We start from the raw sequence: 21,586 nt of genomic DNA on the forward strand, positions 1-21,586 counted from the left end.
TTTACAGCGGTTGTGACTGATCATACTATCCACCCATCCCCACATGTCAGGGTGCTAGGTGTTATCCTGAACTCTCCTTTCGGCCGCACATCCAATCACTTTCCAAAGCTTGCCGCCTCAACCTCCGCAACATCTCTAAACTACGTCCCTTTCTAACCAATGAAACCACAAAGCGCCTGATTCACTCCCTGGTTATCTCTCGGCTTGACTACTGCAACTCACTCCTCATTGGTTTACCTTAGACTATCCCCCCTTCAGTCCATCATGAATGCTGCTGCCAGACTCATCCACCTTACAAACCGCTCTGTGTCTGCTACCAGTCTCTGCCAACCCCTCCATTGGCTGACACTCGCCCAACTAATTAAATTCAAAATACTAACAATAAGTTACAAAGCCATCCACAACTCTGCCCCCAGCTACATCACTAGCCAAGTCTCAAAATACCAACCTAATCGCTGTCTTCGTTCCTCCCAAGACCTCCTGCTCTCTAGCTCCCTCATCACCTCCTCCCAAATCCGCCTCCAGGACTTCTCCCGAGCCTCGCCCATCCTCTGGAATTACCTACCCCTATCTGTCAGACTGTCTCCAAATTTATCCACCTTTAGGCGATCCCTGAATACTTTCCTCTTCAGAGAAGCCTATCCTGCCTTCATCTAATGACTGCACTGTTTTCTCCATTAGCTTATCCCCAACAGCTGTTACCCTCTTGTATAACTTGACCCTCCCTCCTAGATTGTAAGCTCTAACGAGCAGGGCCCTCTGATTCCTCCTGTATTGAATTGTATTGTAATTGTACTGTCTGCCTTCATGTTGTAAAGCGCTGCGTAAACTGTCGCGCTATATAAATCCTGTATAATAATAATAATAATAATAATAATAATAATAATAATAATAATAATACAGCTCAACATGTTTCTTGGAGTCAAAACATTCCACTTCTTCATAAGCTAAAAGGCTCAATTTTATTCCTAAAAATTGATTACTAGTTGCAGTTGCAGCATGCAGTTGAATTTTTGTTTTTCTATAAGCTTCCTAAACCAGCATTGCGCCCAATGGCAGCTTGGCTTTGCTGCCTCTCATAGTATGCATGCCCATCATCTCTGCTGCTCAGGCCCTCTTTGCCTAAATTGCTTATAGCCCTGTGCAAATTGCTTACAGCCCCTGCACTCCATTTTTCAATGAGCTAAGGAGTGGAGGCCATACACAATGTAGGATCCATAGTACAAAATGCCACTTTCCATGCTGGCTTGCAGCCATCACCATAAAGAAAGAAATGATAAACTACTTTGAATAAAACAGCAACATTGGCGGACTTGATAGCTGCTGCTAATTCAGGACCGATTCATTTTGACAAACGTCAGCCGGTCAACGGAGTCTGTGGACAGACACGCTCATCTGTCACAAACCTTCAGCAGCACTGAATGCCCACTTGGAAAGCATGCTGGATGCAGGGCAGCCCAGCAGCTCAATTGCATACTGGGTAAGTTCTGGCCAGTGGTCTATTCTTATGACCCAGTATTCCAGTGGATCGTTTACTGGAAAGCTCTCCATGTCTGTTTTCGCACCTAGATAATCTTCCACTGAATGATGCAGACACATCCAATGGGATGTGGAAATTGACAGCCCTGGGCATCGAGGACAAAAATTTTTTAAAAATGCATCACTGAGGCGGCCCTCATTTCCACCACTCCTCATTTGACCAACAGAAGTTCCAAACTACCTTTTACATGATACTATAACCTACCAGAGTCTGGAAAGATGTTACATAAACTCCTTTCTAAAGGGGTGTTCAGGCTGTTTTTTTTTTTTTTTTTTAAGTCAGCAGCTACAAACACTGTAGCTGCTGACTTTTAATAAGGGCACTTACCTGCCAAGTGAGCCCGCGATGTCGGCCCCCGAAGCCGATCCGTCCATCTGCCGGCGCCACCATCCTTACTAAGGGAAACAGGCAGTGGAGCCTTGCGGCTTCACTGCCCGTTTCCTACTGCGCATGCGCAACCCACTCGGTGCTTTGTAAATGGCCCCGTTGTTTCCTGGGACACACACATGTCATAGTTACATAGTTAGTAAGGTTGAATAAAGACACCAGTCCATCCTGAGTGAGTACACCCTCACATCAGTCCCTACCCTTAAGGAGCTCACAATCCAAGGTCCCCAACTCACATTCATATACTAGGGCCAATTTTTGGACAGAAGCCAATTAACCTACCAGCATGTCTTTGGAGTGTGGGAGTAAACCGGAGTACCCGGAGGAAATCCAAGCAGGCACAGGGAGAACATGCAAACTTCAGGCAGGTAGTGTCGTGGTTGGGATTCGAACCAGTGACCCTTTTTACTGCTAGGTGAGAGAGCTACCCACTACACCACTGTGCTGCCCCAGAAGACAACAGGGCCGCTCGCCGAGGAGGAGGAAACAGAAGAAACAGCGCCATGGAATAGGAAGAGGCAGATTAGGAAGACTGCCTAGCAACAGGGGTTTCTGGTGAGTAAAAAAAAAAATTTTTTTATATTTTTTAAGAATATTAATGTAATTTTTTTTTTTTTAGGGTGGCCCTCCACTTTAAGGTGTTCTAAAAGTAGTACATGCACTACATTTCAAAAACTCACTGCACCGGATCTTATGGTACTGCTTATATTGACAGCTGCAGCAGATCGCACACCCGGTGCATCTTGAATGTGGTGGAGGAACATGGGCTTACCACACTGTGTTCTGGTGTGAACAGGCTAAAAAAAAATAAATAAAAAATCCTATAAAAATGGAAAACATCTGCAAAATTGGCCAATAATATTTTTTCCAACACCGTTTTGTGCAAATGTCATAAAAAAAAAATATATATATATAATAATAATAATAATAATAATAATAATAATAATAATAATAATAATAATTTTATTAGGCTATTTCCTGTACTTAATGAATGTTTTTCATGGATTAAAAAAAAAAAAAACCCACACATTTGGCCACTAGCACACAGAAGGAATGTACAGGAACGTTTACTGGGTGAATTGCTATGCAAATTGTTTATAAATACACCCTATAAAAAGGCGCAAAAGTTGTACCTTAAAACATGCATGTTCAATCACAAACATAAAGAAAATGCAATAAGTTTAAACTTTAGGATCAGTGCAGTGCAGATAAGAGTTTCCAAACTTTCTGCAGTTCAGATAAAAAAAAAAAAAAAAAAACACAAGTGTGTGACTGGGTGCTGTGTAATAGAGCACAGTTATAGATGCTCATATTAAACATGCCATTATACATTTGGAAGATCACATACGGGTTCAAAGCCTAAAGTGCTTTTTGCAAGACAACAGGAAAATGGTCAAATATCACCTAAAATATAAAATTTACCAGCCAAACAGTATAAACAACATCTAACTGAAATAGCAAAAATGCTTCCTCACGATATCACAAACACAGAAAAGTAATGTGTCTCTTTTTATGACAAATGTTATATTGTAATGCAACACATTAAGATCCTTAAAGCAATATTAAGCTCAAAACCTAAATTGTAGTATATTTCAGCCTACAATCATTAGATTTGGTGGCTGCATTAGTCTTCTTTTTCTAGGCTTTCCCCCCTCTGTAATACTTGGGGATCTGGCCAATAACACTCCTCCTGTATTAGAGAGCCCCTCCCCCCCAGGAGCAACTGAGACATCTTTGGGCAGTCTTGGGGGGAGGGGAGAGGAGTCTTAGATTCACTAGCATATTAAGATACAGCAACACACTGAACACACTGAAGCCAAACTCCAGCTCACACTTTATAAGCAGTAACAGCAAACAATTTTTTTTCCTTTTGGGAATATATATATATATATATATATATATATATATATATATATATATATATATATATATATATATATATATATATATATATATATATATATATATATATATATATATATATACACATATACATATACATACATACATACACACACACACACATATACACACACACACATATACACATACATATCTGTTTCTGATATATCTATTATATCCAATGAAAATGTTCAACATTTGTTGTCACGTGTCTTAATAGTTGCATTGTCAGGCCAAATCAATGGGATTGAGCATTTGCATTATTTTGCTGGGTTTTTGGGTACAATGATAGATAGATAGATAGATAGATAGATAGATAGATAGATAGATAGATAGATAGATAGATAGATAGATAGATAGATAGATAGATAGATAGATAGATAAATGAGAAAAGCATTCAATGCATGGAAACAAAAAAACTCTCAGCACCTCCCTTTGTGCAGAATGGTTTCTTCGAGCACTTTGGCAAGTAAAATGAAATATGATACACAATGAAAATGATTTACAATGCTGATTGATCTGCCATCCAGATATTTTAAATTGGCTGAAGAACTGCTTTAAAGATATTCTGATCAGTCCTGTGGTTGCTGAGCTGCATGGTCAGACAGCTTGCCCCCCCCGCCTCACTTTAGAACTACAATGCTATCAAGGAAATAAATAAGGGCTTATTGACAGCACAGCGGATGTTGGCTATCAGCTGACAGATCACACAGTCCTGCAGTGCTGACTGATCATTTACTGTTGTAAATTATAAGTCAGCTCTGCGGGGCTGTGTGACCTGTCTGCCCCCTGCAAATAAACATACACTGCACTGGTAGATAGCTCGCACAACCCCGCAGAGCTAATCAATATTTTACTATCATGAATGAGAAGTCAGCTCTGCTGGGCTGTATGATCTGTCTGTCACCTGCAATTAAACGCACACTGGCAGATAGTGCACACAGCCCTGCAGAGCTAATCAATCTTTTACTATTGTGAATGAAATGTTAGCTCTGCAGTTCTGTGTGGCCTGTATGCCCCCTGCAAATAAACATACACTGTACTGGCAGATAACTCCCAAAGCTAATCAAGCTTTTTATATTGTGACTAAACAGTCAGCATGGGCAGGGCCGCCATCGGGGGGGTACAGCCCATACACTTGTAAGGGGCCCAAGCGTCTCAAAGGGCCGGCCACTTGGCGGGGATGGGAGAAGGCAGGTGCGGGTGCAGGGGAGTTCTGTGGCTGCTTCTGTATGTGTGCGAGTTGGCAGCTGCCACTCCCTGGTGTCACTGCGCTCACATTGGGCTCTTTGCTGCCACCTCTGGCAACTTCCTGCATGTGCACTCCTTGTGTGTGCTGACTGTACTGTATCCTGTGTACATGTCTGTGTGTGCATGTCTGTGTGTGTATCATATATACACATGTGAGGGGGGCTGAGAGCATATAGGTGTGGGGGGGGGGCTGTGAGCATACAGGTGTGGGGGGGCTGTGAGCATACGTGGGGGGGGGGCCGAGAGCATACAGGTGTGGGGGGGGGGCCGAGAGCATACAGGTGTGGGGGGTGGCCGAGAGCATACAGGTGTGGGGGGTGGCCGAGAGCATACAGGTGTGGGGGGTGGCCGAGAGCATACAGGTGTGGGGGGTGGCCGAGAGCATACAGGTGTGGGGGGTGGCCGAGAGCATACAGGTGTGGGGGGGGGGGCCGAGAGCATACAGGTGTGGGGGGGGGCCGAGAGCATACAGGTGTGGGGGGGGCCGAGAGCATACAGGTGTGGGGGGAGGCCGAGAGCATACAGGTGTGGGGGGGGGCCGAGAGCATACAGGTGTGGGGGGGGGGACGAGAGCATACAGGTGTGGGGGGGGGGCTGAGAGCAGATGTTCCGAAAGGCTCTGCCCAGCCAGACGTATGCACGAGAGAATTTCCACACATGCCTAGTGTTGGGACTTCCATACTAGCTCTGTTTCTATGGGTGCACAGTTACCTCTGTGCATGCGCAGGGCTATGCTGGGACCCAAAGCCCTGTGGCACATCTGCACACGCACAGAATCCGAGGGCAATTGTCATTTTGGATGGCGTTAGGGAGGGTCGTAACCCCAGTTTATTTTTGCCATTTGTGTCTCATTGGAGAGATTTACCTTCACTTCCTGTCCCATAGCCAAAACAGGAAGTGAGGAAATCACTGCAAATTAACGAAATCCCTTGTAGACCTCCCAGGTCACCAGAATTAGTGTCCTCATTGGAAGATTTCCCCTCTATTTGTCTGCGGACAACACAAAAATGTAGGATTTTTTTACTTTCAGTAATGGTAAACAGGACAATCAGAGGGTGAACCTCCCTTACAGTGGCACAGACAGCAACAAAAACCTGACAGAGGGTCTAATTTTTCTGCACCCTATCCAAATCCCCCCCCCCCCCCAAAAAAAAAAGTTTGTTAGTTAACGAGCGATATGGAGCTTTCGGTTAAGCGACAATAAGTGTGCTAAGAACGCTCTCAGCACAGGTTTATAAGCAGCAATTCACGCAAATATGTGGCCCATCGGCGCTAAGGACCAGGTGCCGAGAGGACGTATATTTGCATACAGCCGGCGTCAAGGGGTTAAAGATGTTCTCACTTAGCAATAAAATAATACACATCGAGTTTCTCTCTTTTATATTTCTGAAAAGACGAGACATTCCCTTCCAATGAAACCTGTACTGACATGTGGGCTGCCATTGCTGACCTCCAATTAGAAAAACTAGCTACAGTGCCATAAAAAAGTATTCATACCCCTTGAAATGTTCCACGTTTTGTCATGTTACAATCAAAAACATAAATGTATTTTATTGGGATTTTATGTGATAGACCAACAAAAAGTTGCACATAATTGTGAAGTGGAAGGAAAATCATAAATGGTTTTCAATTCTTTTACAAATAAATATGTGAAAAGTGTGGTGTGCATTTGTACTCAGCCCCCTGAGTCAATACTTTGTAGAACCGCCTTTCACTGTAATTACAGCTGCAAATCTTTTTGGATATGTCTACCAGATTTGTACATCTAGAGAGTGAAATTTTTGCCCATTCTTCTTTGCAAAATAGCTCAACCTGTCAGATTGGATGGTGAACAGCAATTTTCAAGTCTTGCCACAGATTCTCAATTGGATTTAGGTCTGGACTTTGACTGGACGATTCTAACACATGAATATGCTTTGATCTAAACCATTCCATTGTAGCTGTGGCTGTATGTTTAGGGTCATTGTCCTGCTGGAAGGTGAACCTCCGCCCAAGCCTTAAGTCTTTTGCAGACTAAGATTGCCCTGTATTTGGCTCCATCCATCTTCCCATCAACTCTGACCATCGTCCCTGTCCCTGCTGCAGAAAAGCATCCCCACAACATGATGCTGTCACCACCATGTTTCACAGTGGGGATTGTGTGTTTAGGGTGATGTGCAGTGTTCATTTTCTCCCACACACAGCATTTTGTTTTTAGACCAAAAAGTTAAATTTTGTTCTCTAACCAGAGCACCTTCTTCCACATGTTTGCTGTGTCCCCCACATGGCTTCTTGCAAACTGCAATTAGGACTTCTTATGGCTTTCTTTGAACAATGGCTTTCTTCTTGCCACTCCTCCATAAAGTCTAGATTTGTGGAGAGCACATCTAATGGTTGTCCAGTGGACAGATTCTCCCATCTGAGATGTGGATCTCTGCAGCTCCTCCAGAGTTACCATGGGCCTCTTGGCTGCTTCTCTGATTAATGCGCTAATTTCCCCAGCCTGTCAGTTTAGATGGACGGCCATGTCTTGGTAGGTTTCTAGGTGTGCCATACTCTCCATTTTCGAATGATGGATTGAACAATGCTCCGTGAGATGTTCAAAGCTTGGGATATTTTTTTATAACCCAACTGTCAGGGCTGGCTCAGCCCTTCCTTCTCTGAGCTGGCCGCTCAGCTGTCAGCTAATTGCCAGCTCTCTTCTCTCTCCACAGTTAACCAGCTGTTGTGGATCTGCTCGTCAGTCCCGCCTACTTAAAGCTGTCCAGCTCACTTCATTCCTGCCTTCGTCTTGGTCACATCACAAGAAACCATCTCCTGCGTTCCTGTTTAAAGTCTGGCTTGCTGACATCCCTTCTGGCTCCTTATCCTGCTTGCTGTTCCTCTACTTGGATCCCTGACTTCTGGCCTGGCTGATTACCCGAACTGGTTACTGAACTCTGGCTTGGCTGACTACCCAATCCGGTTACTGGACTCTGGCTATGTTTTGACTACGCTTACTCTATTTACCTTTTTATTAATAAACAAGTGTGATTTAACTTTTCTTCTGTCTCGGTCTGGTTCATGGTTTCTGACACTAACCCTGCTTTAAACTTCTCCACAACTTTATTCCTGACCTGCCTGGTGTGTCCCTTGGCCTTCATGATGCTGTTTCTGCACTAAGGTTCTCTAACAAACCTCTGAGGGCTTCACAGAACAGCTGTATTTATACAGAAATTAAGTGACACACAGGTGGACTCTATTTACTATTCAGGTGACTTCTGAAGGCGATTGGTTCCAGTAGATTTTAGTTAGGGGTATCAGAGTAAAGGGGGATGAATACAAATGCACGCCACATATATTTATTTATAAAAAATAAATAAATAAATAAAAGACCATTTGTCATTTTCCTTCCACTTCACAATTCTGTGCAGCTTTGTGTTGGTCTATCACAAAAAATCCCAATAAAATACATTTATGTTTTTGGTTGTAACATGACAAAATGTGGAAAATTTCAGAGGGGTATGAATACTTTTTCAAGGTAAAGCTGCATGATTAAGCATTAGGGATTGAGATCGCAATTCTTTCCCGCTCGCGATCTTAACGCATTTTCCCTATTCTATGCAGAGTTCTCTGCTCAAGCTGACAGCTGTCAAAAAAAAAAAAAAAAACAGGCAGTCTGCCAAGTTTCACAACATTCCTCAGCCTAAAGGAACTATAAACATTGTAACCTTTTGTTCTTTAGATCAAAGGCATAAACTTGGTCTGTAAATGAGGGAAGATTAACCAATTAAAGACTAAACCTTTTTCTGACACTTGTTGGTTTCAAGTTAAAATCATTAATTTTTGCTAGAGAAAATTACTTAGAACACCCAAACATTATATATATTTTTTAGCAGAGACCCTAGGTGGTTGTTGCAATATTTTATGTCATACTATATTTGCGCAGCGGTCTTTTAAATGCAATTTAAAAAGAAAAAAAAAAAATACAATTAAAGGCTGCTTTCACACTGGGGCGGTGGGTCCGTTAGCGGTAAAGCACCTCTAAACCGCTAGTGGGGGGGGGGGGGGGGGGCGCTTTTAACCCCCTGCTAGCCACCGAAGAAAGGATTCAAACTGCCCGTGTTGCGGCGCTTCGGAAGCGCTGCACATTCATTCCAATGGCCAAGGGTGGTGTAGAAGCACTGTATACAGCGCTCCTACACCAACCCAAAGATGCTGCTTGCAGGACTTTTTTTTCCACCCCAGTGTGAAAGCACTCTGGCTTTCATACTGGGGAGGCATGGGAGGCAGTTTTCAGGTGCTTTAAAGGTGCTATTTTTAGCGCTAAAATGCCTGAAAACTGCCTCAGTGTGAAAGGAGCCTTATGAATTAAAAAAAATAAAATAAACTGTAAAGTAAGTCCAATTTTTTTGTATAATGTGAAAGATGATGTTACGCCGCGAGAATCATGAGAGAATTGCAATCTTTATTCTAAGCAAAAAAATTGTGATTCTCCTTTTTCCCAGAATTGTGCAGCTCTATGTCAAGGCACTGTATCTCTAGCTGATCTGACTTCAATATTTTCTGACTCACTGACTCAGAACAAGTCGCTGATTACAGAGTCAGAGTGAAGTCAGAACTCCTGATCAGCATACCTGTTCCAGCTCACCACCTCAAAAGATATTAAAGCCATTGGATTAGCATTACAGCCAGGCACCTAGCATAGAGGTCAGCTATGGCAGACTCCACTTTCTCTCAGTATAGGCTCCATTTAATTGAATAGAGTAGGGTTAGAACCTCTGTGGGGTTTTTATTGCAGCCTGTGTTTCTGCAGGGGCGATATACCCTTTCTGTGTCCTGCTGACTGAAGTGATTGGAAATCCAACATTTTACCCTCACTTTAGAGAGATTTCCCTTCACTTCCTGTTTGGAAAGGAAATGAAGAAAAATCTCCCCTTTTGGATATAAAAAAAAATAAATAAAGGCAGGGGTTTTAACATTTACTTATTCTATCCTACTGAATCCAGTATAACATCCTAAACATGAGACCTCCTTATGTCGATCAGCAAACAATGTTTAAAGTGATACTCAACACACAATATTTAATTTACATTTCCCCTTCTTTTTCTGTATGTGGACGATGGCACTGTAATTATTATAATAAAAAAATCTATGTACCTTTTTCCTAATTGATATACAGTTGTCACATGACCCAGATCTTTCCCAGCCTGTCTGCAGGGAAACATAAGCAGGAGGAGCTTCTAGTCCTCTGCTGCTGGTCACATATTAAAAAAAAAAAATAATAGAATACAGAGTAAAAATAAATAAAATAAAAAAACAGTTTAAAATTGTCATACAAATATATTTTAAATCAAATCTTTATTATTTTTTTGGCAATAACATGGTGTAGGCAGATTTCTGCCAGTCACAGGCTGTGTCACACCCCTCCAGCCTGTGTCATAGAATAGGAGGGAGGGGAATTCTCCATTAATCTACATGTAATATCCTGCCCCCATTGTGTTTAGCTGGTTAGTTGGCATGGAGAAGGAGGGAGGGAGTAGGCTGTCATTTACCACTGTGTATACAACCACATGTGTAACTCTATAGTCACATGGGCTGCTCAGATGTGATAGGGAGGAAATGCTCAGCATAGAAACTCACTGAAAACTAAGCATGTGCAGAGCTCTGCTCTACAAAATCCCTAGCTGCATTGGGGACTTGGACAGAAGGGGGGAGACAGAGAGCAGCAGGATCAACCAGGTTTTTTGCAGAATATGGAAAAGGAATCTCATAGTGACTGAGTGAGTATGAACAGCATGTAATACAACATGTATTGATAGTTTCTTATGATGTATGTTTAGTGACACTTTAACCACTTCCCGACCAGCCGCCGCTGTTATACTGCGGCAGGTTGGCACAGCTGCACGAGCTGTCATAGCTGTACGTCGGCTCTTTAAGATGCTGTAGCAGGCGCGCGCCCGCAGTGTGTCCCCAGAGCCGATGCGTGTGCCCGGCGGGTGCGATGACCGCCAGGCACCCACGATCGCTCATGACAGAGTGAGAACCGGGGATCTGTGTGTGTAAACACACAAATCCCGGTTCTGTCATGGGAGAGGAGAGAGATTTTGTGTTCCTACTAAGTAGGAACTACGATCTCTCTCCTCCTCTAGTCAGCCACATTCCCCCCACAGTTAGGAACACACCTAGGGAACACAGTTAACCCCTTGATCGCCCCCTAGTGTTAACCCCTTCCCTGCCAGTTACATTTATACAGTAATCAGTGGCTATTTTTAACTCTGATCGCTGTATAAATGACAATGGTCCCAAAAAAGTGTCAAAAGTGTTTGATGGGCCCGCCGCAATGTTGCAGTCCCAATAGAAAACACAGATCACCGCCATAACTAGTAAAAATAAATAATAATAAAAATGCCATAGATATATCCCCTATTTTGTAGACGCTATAACTTTTGTGCAAACCAATTAAACCAATATACACTTCTTGTGATTTTTTTTTAACCAAAAATTTGTAGAAGAATACACATTGGCCTAAACTGATGAAGAATTTTTTTTTTTGGGATATTATAGCAAAAGGTACAAAATATTGTGGTTTTTTCAAAATTGTCGCTATTTTTTGGTTTATAGCGCATAAAAAAAAAAAAAACACAGGAGGTGATCAAATACCACCAAAAGAAAGCTCTATTTGTGGGGGGAAAAAAAAGGACATCAATTTTGTTTGGGTACAACATCGCGCAATTGTCAGTTGAAGCGGCGCAGTGCCGTATCGCAAAAAATGGCCTGGTCAGGAGGGGGGTAAATCCTTACAGGGCTGAAGTGGTTAGGCAGAACGTCAGAAAAATGTTTTTTGGGAAACACCAGAAATAAGTTCCCTCTCATATTGACTATCTCATGCCTGGACCACTTCTGCTTACTATGCTAATCAAAGCTTCATTGATAATATATACTAAACCCAGCGCTGTTCTTCTGGTGCTGACTTTGAGAGTTTTGTTTCTCATACAGTGAAGGATCCTATAGTTAGTCCCCCCCTTTCCTCTCCCCACGTCCAGTCAGAAAATGCTTTGTATTCTGTTCACAGATGTGAGGCTTTCTGTTAGTGGACAAGAGGAGAGGAAGTTTTAGTCACAGATGACTATCCCTGAGTCCAGGGGCATTGCTAGGTCTACACAAGATCTGGGGCTAGAGCCCATAGCAGCGTACTAAAGAAAGTCATACACTTGGGCGGGCATACAAATGTATATACAGTAATAAACGTGTGTGTATATATCCCCAGAGAGCCCCCCACTTACATCAGAGTCCTCAGAGAGCCTCCCCCTTTCATCAGGGTACCCAGAGGCCCCCCCATTTACATCAGGGTTCCCAGAGAGCCCCCCTTACATTAGGGTCCCCAGAGAGCCTCCTCCTTAAATCTGGGTCCTTAGAGAGCCTCTGCCTTAAAATCAGGGTCCCCAGAGAGCCACTCCCTTGTTTCAGGGTCCCCCACTTACATAAGGTTCCCCAGAGAGCCTCCCCTCCCCTTTGGGGACCTCTGCAGAGACTCGGGGCTATTGGCCCCAGATTTGGGGCTATAGCCCCAAAAGCCACCCCCTAGCAACGCCCCTGCCTGAGTCCCTGATTAGCTCAGTTGCATTGTGTCCTGGTAATTACAAGAGCTGAGAATATTTGCATGGTACACAAACAGGTTCTAGGTCTGCAAAACTTCCGTAAAGGAACCTGTGGTGAGGTGAAACAACCGGAGGTGCCCGGACTCAGAACTCATGCTGGGAGGCTCTGGATCATAGACACGGTCTGACGGAGGTGCAGAGAACTAACAAGGCTACCTGAGGAGCAAATCCATCTGCAGCTACCCGCTCTATGTGCATTACCCCTGTAGGGGTGACTACATTTGGTGAGTGGGGACACATTGGGGGAGCACCTGAGTCACCAGATCTAATGTGCACAGATGTCACTGGATTTTATTGCTGTGGAACATACCTGAATATAGAAGTCCCGGTCCGAAATATGAAACTGCACCTTATATGATTTAAATAACTTTCATATACACGTACATTTTTTGCTTTAGATAAGCACTTTTTTGATTTATACAAGCACTTTTTTACTATAAGCCCAGTTTGCCCGTTTAGGGATTTGGACTACTAAAGTGAACACTTATATACCAGAATATCACTGTGGTTTTGCACATATGGTTTGATAGCCACTGTTTATGTTTATAAGATTTAGATGTGAATTTATTTATTTTGTATGGTTGCTCATAGACTGCAATTGTGAAGATATTTTCTTCACTTACTGTCTCACAATGGTAAAGTCAGAGGTTTGATATCTTTATTGGTTCACATGTTAATGGGAGGTATGATTAAGGTGGATGCACCTTCTAGTTTTTGATCAAGCTATAGTGCACCTTTAAACATAATTTACATACTCACAAAATATCTCCCTAGAGACCTGCACAATCTGTATAGATTTACATATTTGGTATATATTTTTTTTTTTTTATATTTATTTTATACATCTAAGTGCCATACTAGGGTAGCGCCATTCCCCTTACTCTCTTTAAAAAGAGGAGAGGAAGGTTGGGTGATTGACAGAATCTCCTCTAGTCCATTCACAGAACACCAGTAAAGAGAATAAGAGGGGTGTTTTAGGAAGGTAGTAGTGCAGTATCAATGAAGCTAGGCTTTGTACAGGACATGGAAAACCAGTGTAGGCTCCTTCCTAAAGGAAGAGTTATTTCACAATGTACGATCTGTATATCCAGAGGACCACAGTGGAAGGTATGGAATATGGAAGCACCTGCAGCACTAGAGGGACCTTTGCTGGAGCACAGAATACAGTAAGTATTTACAAGCTGGCCATACACCTATAGATTATCTGCAGATTTTATATGGTTAGATGAAAAAATGCAACAGATCTCTCCAATGTATGCTAAACTGTGTGGATGGAGGAATCTCCTACTGGACCAAGCTTCAGTATCTTGCTAGTCGGCCCCGCTGGCTCTCAACCTAAACAATGCCTGCACCCAATCAGAATGTTCAGGTATTGTGAGAGCCAGCGGGGCCGACTAGCAAGATATGGAAGCTTGGGCCAGTGGGAGATTCTTCCTTCCACACAGTTCAGCGTAGATGGAGGAATCTGTTCCACTTTTTCCATCTGACTATAAAAAATAGATAATCTATAGGTGTATGGCCAGTCTTCCTGGACATAGTGGGGGATTGATGAAAACTGGAGCAGCTGTTCATGGCAATCAGCCTCTATCTTCAACTTATCAAGCTAAGCTTTGAAAATGAAAGCTAGAAGCCGATTGGCTGCTGTGCACAACTGCTCCAGATTCGGGGGGCTCCAGTCTTGGGACATTCCCCTCAATGAGCACTTAGTCCTTGCAGTGCAAGAGGGGGATTTTTTTCATATTCCTGGACTTGGGTTTGAAATTGTTGTTTAGGTCTGGGGGGGGGGGGATCAGCAGGAAAAGAAGTTTTACTTCTCTGATCCTCATCTCCCCCCAGGCTATAAGATTTAGATACACTAACAAACTGAAGCCAAACTCCATCTAAAAACTTTATAACCAATTACAGCAAACAGTTCTGTCCTTTTTATGGGATAATGATTTTTACACGAATAAATAAAAGCTGATCATTGTAAGCACCCCTATCGGTGGTAAATAGTTTGTCTTATTCCTCTAATCATGGGTGAGCAACTTGTAGCCCTCCAGTTTTGTTGCAGAACTACAAGTCCCATGAGGCATTGCAAGCCACTGACAGATACAAGCATGACTCCCACAGGCAGAGGGATGATGGGATTTATAGTTCTATAACAGATGGAGGGACACAGGCTGAGCTCCCATGAATGGTCTAACTGCTACATCTGCAGGACAACTTAAAAATCTGGATCACCAGATGAAACTAGAAGAAAGCAAGCCTGACAAGCAAAGGAATGCAGCCAGGATATGTGAGAGTCGGCGATCTGCTCTATAATAACGGGCTTAACCCCTGCAGTGCCGTGTGTGGAGGAGGAGGAGAGCTGTGATAGAGGACAGGGGGGGGGTGATGATGATGATGATGATGATGATGGTGGTGGTCCCCCTCCCCTCCCCCATCACTCACCGTGTGTTGTCCGGTGTCCTCGGTCCCGGCGGGGAGGAGTATGTTCTCTAAGCACTCATTGCCGGGTAGGGACGAGCTCTTCTGATGGGACAGATGTTGTCCTCTGGCCGGCTCGCCCTCTTTGCTCCGGTTGGAGGGTAGAAGGTGATCCCGTAGACGGCGTAGAGTAGATCCAGTGTCCGGGGTAGAGGCGATACTGCCGGGGCTACTACAGGGGGCGCTGGAGGGTAAGGAGTCAGCCCCGGAGCAGCACAGGTTGGGTTGGGATGAAGAGAAGACTCGGTCCAGCGCCTGCTTCCTCCTCCGGATCCCGCTCCAGCGGATAATTCCCGGCACCACCTCCTCCATAGCGGGCCCCTCCGCCGGCTCCTTCCTCCGATGAGGAGGAGGGGGTGAAGGGCACGGTGTCCCCGCACTGCGGCGCTCCGGCTTCCCACCTTTCCTGGACCGGCCCAGCTGGAGGTTCCTGAAGAGCCGGGCCTGTAGAGAGGAGCCCGCCGTGTCCGCCGGCTCCATAGCGGACCCTTTCCTTCTGGTCCGGGAGCGCCTGAGCGGCAAGCAACAGGAGAGCCGGGACCTTGGAGGCTTCAGCCCAGCCCAGGAAGAGCCGCAACTAGGGGGCGTGAGAGAGAGGAGGAGCCCCGGGCTCCGCACCACTGCCGGACACCCGGGCCGCAATATACCATTATTTATCCGATAACCTTCACCGACCCCGTCCGGATCATCGTCACCGACACACCGATCTCTTCCCCACAGCCGGCTCCGTCCGAGCAACACGTGGAGGGGGCGGGGACTCCGCGTCTGTGTTTACTGCACTGTCATTTCATAGGATGGTCATCCGTCTACACCCCGCCCACTCACTGCGAGCCGGGGGATACAGGGATCCACCTTCTTCACTGAGATCCAGGGGACACAGGGACCCCCCTTCTTCGCTGAGACCCACAGGGACCCCCCTTCTTCACTGAGACCCACAAGGATCCCCCTTCTTCGCTGAGACCCACAGGGACCCCCCTTCTTCACTGAGACCCACAAGGATCCCCCTTCTTCACTGAGACCCACAGGGATCCCCCTTCTTCACTGAGACCCACAGGGATCCCCCTTCTTCACTGAGACCCACAGGGATCCCCCTTCTTCGCTGAGACCCACAGGGATCCCCCTTCTTCACTGAGACCCACAGGGATCCCCCTTCTTCACTGAGACCCACAGGGATCCCCCTTCTTCACTGAGACCCACAGGGATCCCCCTTCTTCACTGAGACCCACAGGGATCCCCCTTCTTCACTGAGACCCACAGGGATCCCCCTTCTTCACTGAGATCCACAGGGGTCCCCCTTCTTCACTGAGATCCACAGGGACCCCCCTTCTTCGCTGAGACCCACAGGGACCCCCCTTCTTCACTGAGACCCACAAGGATCCCCCTTCTTCGCTGAGACCCACAGGGATCCCCCTTCTTCACTGAGACCCACAGGGATCCCCCTTCTTCGCTGAGACCCACAGGGATCCCCCTTCTTCACTGAGACCCACAGGGATCCCCCTTCTTCACTGAGACCCACAGGGATCCCCCTTCTTCACTGAGACCCACAGGGATCCCCCTTCTTCACTGAGACCCACAGGGATCCCCCTTCTTCACTGAGACCCACAGGGATCCCCCTTCTTCACTGAGATCCACAGGGGTCCCCCTTCTTCACTGAGATCCACAGGGATCCCCCTTCTTCACTGAGATCCACAGGGATCCCCCTTCTTCACTGAGACCCACAGGGATCCCCCTTCTTCACTGAGATCCACAGGGACCCCCCTTCTTCCAGGGGACACAGGGATCCCCCTTCTTCACTGAGATCCACAGGGGTCCCCCTTATTCACTGAGACCCACAGGGGTCCCCCTTCTTCACTGAGATCCACAGGGGTCCCCCTTCTTCACTGAGATCCACAGGGATCCCCCTTCTTCACTGAGATCCACAGGGATCCCCCTTCTTCACTGAGATCCACAGGGACCCCCCTTCTTCCAGGGGACACAGGGATCCCCCTTCTTCACTGAGATCTACAGGGGTCCCCCTTCTTTACTGAGATCACCCTTCTTCACTGAGATCCAGGGGACACAGGGATCCCCCTTCTTCACTGAGATCCAGGGAACACAGGGATCCCCCTTCTTCATTGAGATCCACAGGGATCCCCCTTCTTCACTGAGATCCACAGGGATCCTCCTTCTCCACTGAGATCCACAGGGATCCACCTTCTTCACTGAGACCCACAGGGATCCCCCTTCACTGAGATCCACAGGGATTCCCCTTCACTGAGATCCACATGGATCCCCCTTCTTCCAGGGGACACAGGGATCCCCCTTCTCCACTGAGATCCACAGGGATCCCCCTTCTTCACTAAGATCCACAGGGTCCCCCCCTTCACTGAGATCCTCAGGGATCCCCCTTCTTCACTGAGATCCACAGGGATCCCCCTTCTTCACTGAGATCCCTGGAGGAGAGAAATCATCCAACATCATCGTGACACCTGGAGGAGAGGAGATTCCTTCACTAATTCCTGGGGGAGAAGGCAGAGATGCCCCCATTCATTGGGATCCCTGGAGGAGTGGAAAGGGCAGAGGTCCCGCCTACTTCACAATGATCCCTGGAGAAGTCACAGAGATCTCCACTGTGATCTCTAAATGAGAGAAAAAAATCTAGAGACCCCCTTCTTCTCTGGGATCCCTGGAGGAGAGGAGGTAAAGATCCCCTGCACTGTGATTCCTGGAGGAGAGGAAAGGGCAGAGATCCCCATTCTTCACAGGATCCCTAGAGGACAACACAGAGAACACCTTCACTGTGATCCCTGAAGGAGAGGAGAGAACAGAGATTCCTCTACTTCACAATGATCTTCAGAGAAGTCACAGAGATATCCACTCTGATGGGAACACTGATGTAAGGGGGGACTCTAATGGAGACTTTAATGTAAAAGGGACCCTGATGTAAGGGAGACTGTGACGGGGACCAGTGGCTGCTGGTGCTCAATAATTCGAGGGGCGGGGCAGCAAACCAGCGCCACCCCCCCTCGGCGGGAGACGGACATGAATGCATGGAACACCAGCAACACCATCCTTCCGTGGGAGACAGACGGCCTCCTTACCTTAGGAAGCAGATGTCCTGCCCGGGGTGACTCTGATCTCCCCTCCTCCCTGTTCTAGATGGCTGAGCCGCTGCGGGTGAGCTATCCCTGGAGTCACAGTGGCGGCTGGTGGGTTGGTCGGTCAGGCTTACTGTGCGTCTCCTCTGGCCGTGCGTCTCCTCCTAGGCCAATAAGATTGCTTCTCTTTTCGGCCAATCGGGAAATGGGTCTCACAACCTGCTTCCTGATTGGCTGGGAGGAGAATTAGTGTGGCAATAGCGGATATTCATTTGCTATTGTCACACAACTGGGTGGGCTCAGGGCGCAGTGTTCTGTGCCCCAAGCCCACCCTTTTTTGAAGCCTATTAGAGCCTCTAGTTCTAATCATGTGCTTCAAAAAAAATAAAAATCCCCTATTGGAATCCATGCATCCGGCGCCCTGCATGTAGATCAGGAGGCCGGATGCATGGATAGGGGGGCGGTGCCCGTAAAACCCTAATGGACAGGCCGCCACTGTTGAGGACATCGATGTAATGGGACTCTAATGTAAGAAGGACTTGGATGAGGACACTGGGGACTTGGATGATGCAAGGGGGGCTTACACTGATGTAAGGGGGAAGGGGCCCAGATGAGGATATTGATGTAATGGGGATTTCAATGTAATAAGGGCTCTGATGGGCACACTTATGTAAAGGGAGCTCTGATAAGGATCCTAATGTAAGGGGGAGCTTGGATGAGAACACTGTTGGGGGGCTCTGATGGGGACCCTGATGTAAAGGGGGACTCTAATGGGTATACTTAAGTAACAGAGTCTCTAATATAAGAAGGACCCTGATGGGGACAATGATGTAAGTGGGACTCTGATGGGGACCCTAATATAATAGGGGGGCTCTGAAGGGGACACTTATATAAAGGGGCCTCTAATGTAAGAAGGACACTGATGTAAGGGGGCTCTGGTGTAGGGGGGACTCTGATCTACAGAATGAGATAGGCAATGTTTTGTATTATTTTGTATTATGTTTTGTTTTGTATTATGTGGCAGGAATGCTCGGTGAATGTCTGTCTTGTGGTGGGGTTTCTTCTTGGTTGATTGAATGGTCTTCTACACTGTAACACTGAGTCAGCATCCTTGGGGATGTCTGTCTTTTTAGCTTTTAATTCCACTGTGAAACATTTATCTTTATTTTCTTGCATTATGGATAAAATACAAAATATGCAGATCAGAGAGTTGGAAAATAAATGCTGGTTTGAAATCAGTGTGTTATTTCATTAGATAAATCTTTAGAATGTTGTGTACTGGTTAGAAATAAAAAAAACGCATCTATAAATATGTGATGTAGTAATCAGTCTCAGGTACAGAATGTGTAAAGAAAAGCTTGCTGAGTTAATAGTGGGGAGCCTGCATCCAAAATTAGTAGCAAGTAATATAGCACAAACAAATGCACTGACAGCCTGAAATGCAGATGGAGCATTTTGCCTCCATCCAGGGGGTGCTGTCAGTTCTCTGGTTCTGTAAGACTGGTTCAAGGTAAAGTATGCACTTTAGCAGGCCTCTTGCAGCCGGGAGTTAAAAAAAAAAAAAAGCCACTTTTTTTTTTAACAGTTCATTTTTTTTACTGATTTGAAAAGAGATGCATGTGTGGACTTGTGCACACAGAGTAAAGATTAGTGATAAGTACAGAGTCGTAAGACAAAAATAGAACATTTTACATTGGAGTGCAGTCATTTAATTTGACTTATTTATGTATCTATAAGCATGTTTACGGAAGTATATTACAACACTGGCAATCAAAAAGAACTTTACTCGTCTATATGCATATGCCCCTATATGCGTGTTTATGCAAGGTCCATATGGAACACTTTACCCAGGATCTTTCTGTCAACAAGATCCTAAGTATAAACATCAGGAATTGATTATGCCTGTGCAACTGACTAAATGTGACTAATGTTCTCAATCTTGGTATACTGTTCCACATGAATCCCGAATGGAAAATATTGACGCACACTACCACTCCATGGTCATTTTCCATTTTATAATTAAGATGGACTGTCAGCTTAAGCGGTATGACCTTGTTACCATTGGTACATACTGATCCCTTCTCCTTTACGGGGATATATGTAATAGCACCTTCTGGTCTCCACTGCACAGTAGGTCCTATTAGCACCCCTTCCCTTTAAAAGATGACTGCAATAAGGCCCCTCTCACAAGAGAGGATTGATCGGGTCTGGCTGTCTATTTTTCAGCTAGACCCGATCGGACCCTCCATTATCCTCTATGGAGCGCTGAATGTAAACGGACTTTTGTCCGTTTACACTCGGCTACCTCCAGGTCTGATCCAGCACAAAGACGGAAGGGGAGCCTTTTCCGTCCATCAGATCGGAGGGTCATCAGGTGTAAACGGGCAGCCAGTCCCTTTACATCCAGCTGCCTATAGAGTAGAGAGGGCTGTGTCCGCTCTGCATAAGCAGAGCGCATACAAACCTGTCATCCAGCCGCTCTGCTCAGCTCAGCAGGGGATCAGTGGATGGAACCCCAATGCCGAGCAAAACCTGAGTGAAAGAGCCTACCACCACTCTGTTTCCTCCACACATAGGTGTGCGCAGCCTAATGCATTAGGGTGTGCACCCTTAAGCTCAAACACACATGCATGTGTATGTATCTACATATATATGACCCCGACACATTGATCTCCCTGCTGGCACAGTGAAAGAGTAAAGGATAAACACTTCTCTTATGGCAGAGCCAGTAAGAGGGAGATCTTTCCCATGTTCCTGTTGCTACACAGAACGATAACACTAATGCGCATGGGGGGATTAGGGTGTGCCTGGGCACACCCAGCACACCCTGTGTGCACGCCTATGCCTCCACACCATAGGTAGGTACAGATGTAGATTATTATTACCACTGTGTAGAGGATATATTTTTACCAGTTCAGAGGCTTTATGCTTATACCTTTGATAGCGCAGCGTTTTTTAATGCAATTTTAATAAAATTAAAAATAGTGCTGTCCGTTTAACATGAAAATATATAAACAATACACTCAGTCGCGTTGTGACTGCCCTAGTCACAACCAGGGGCGGACTGACCATCGGGCAGTTCGGACGCTGACCGAGGGCCCGTGGCCAGTAGGGGGCCCCATGGCAGCTTCCACTTCGGGACCCGATCTACCCGTCAGCTAGCTGTGATTGACGGGCTGATCGGGTCTCTGCTCACTGCTAAGAGACTGCAGTGTATACACACACCTCGTGATGCGCTCCTCCTCCTCCCCGCCGGCCCCTCCTTCCCTCCCGTCCATCCCAGGTGCTTGTATCTGTCATCACCTCGGACGGACAGAAAAGAGGAGGGGCCGGCGAGGAGG

The 21,586-nt window shown here is 45.8% G+C and overlaps 1 protein-coding gene across 3 annotated transcripts in view; it reads right to left on the minus strand.

Annotated features, from left to right (window-relative positions):
- MCTP1 (multiple C2 and transmembrane domain containing 1) overlaps window positions 1–15,918 on the minus strand; it is a 1,184,139-nt gene extending 1,168,221 nt beyond the window's left edge. For 2 of the 3 annotated variants that reach the window (XM_073624522.1, XM_073624521.1), the window contains exon 1: window positions 15,133–15,917. In XM_073624522.1, coding sequence (XP_073480623.1) covers window positions 15,133–15,648 — 516 coding nt within the window. In that variant the 5' untranslated portion in view covers window positions 15,649–15,917. Of the gene's footprint in view, window positions 1–15,132 lie in introns of all 3 variants that reach the window. The other variant, XM_073624525.1, reaches the window with a different exon arrangement.
- Between the last annotated feature and the right edge of the window lie 5,668 nt (window positions 15,919–21,586).

Source organism: Aquarana catesbeiana, linkage group LG01, assembly GCF_042186555.1.
Source record: "Aquarana catesbeiana isolate 2022-GZ linkage group LG01, ASM4218655v1, whole genome shotgun sequence".
Lineage (NCBI taxonomy): Eukaryota > Metazoa > Chordata > Amphibia > Anura > Ranidae > Aquarana > Aquarana catesbeiana.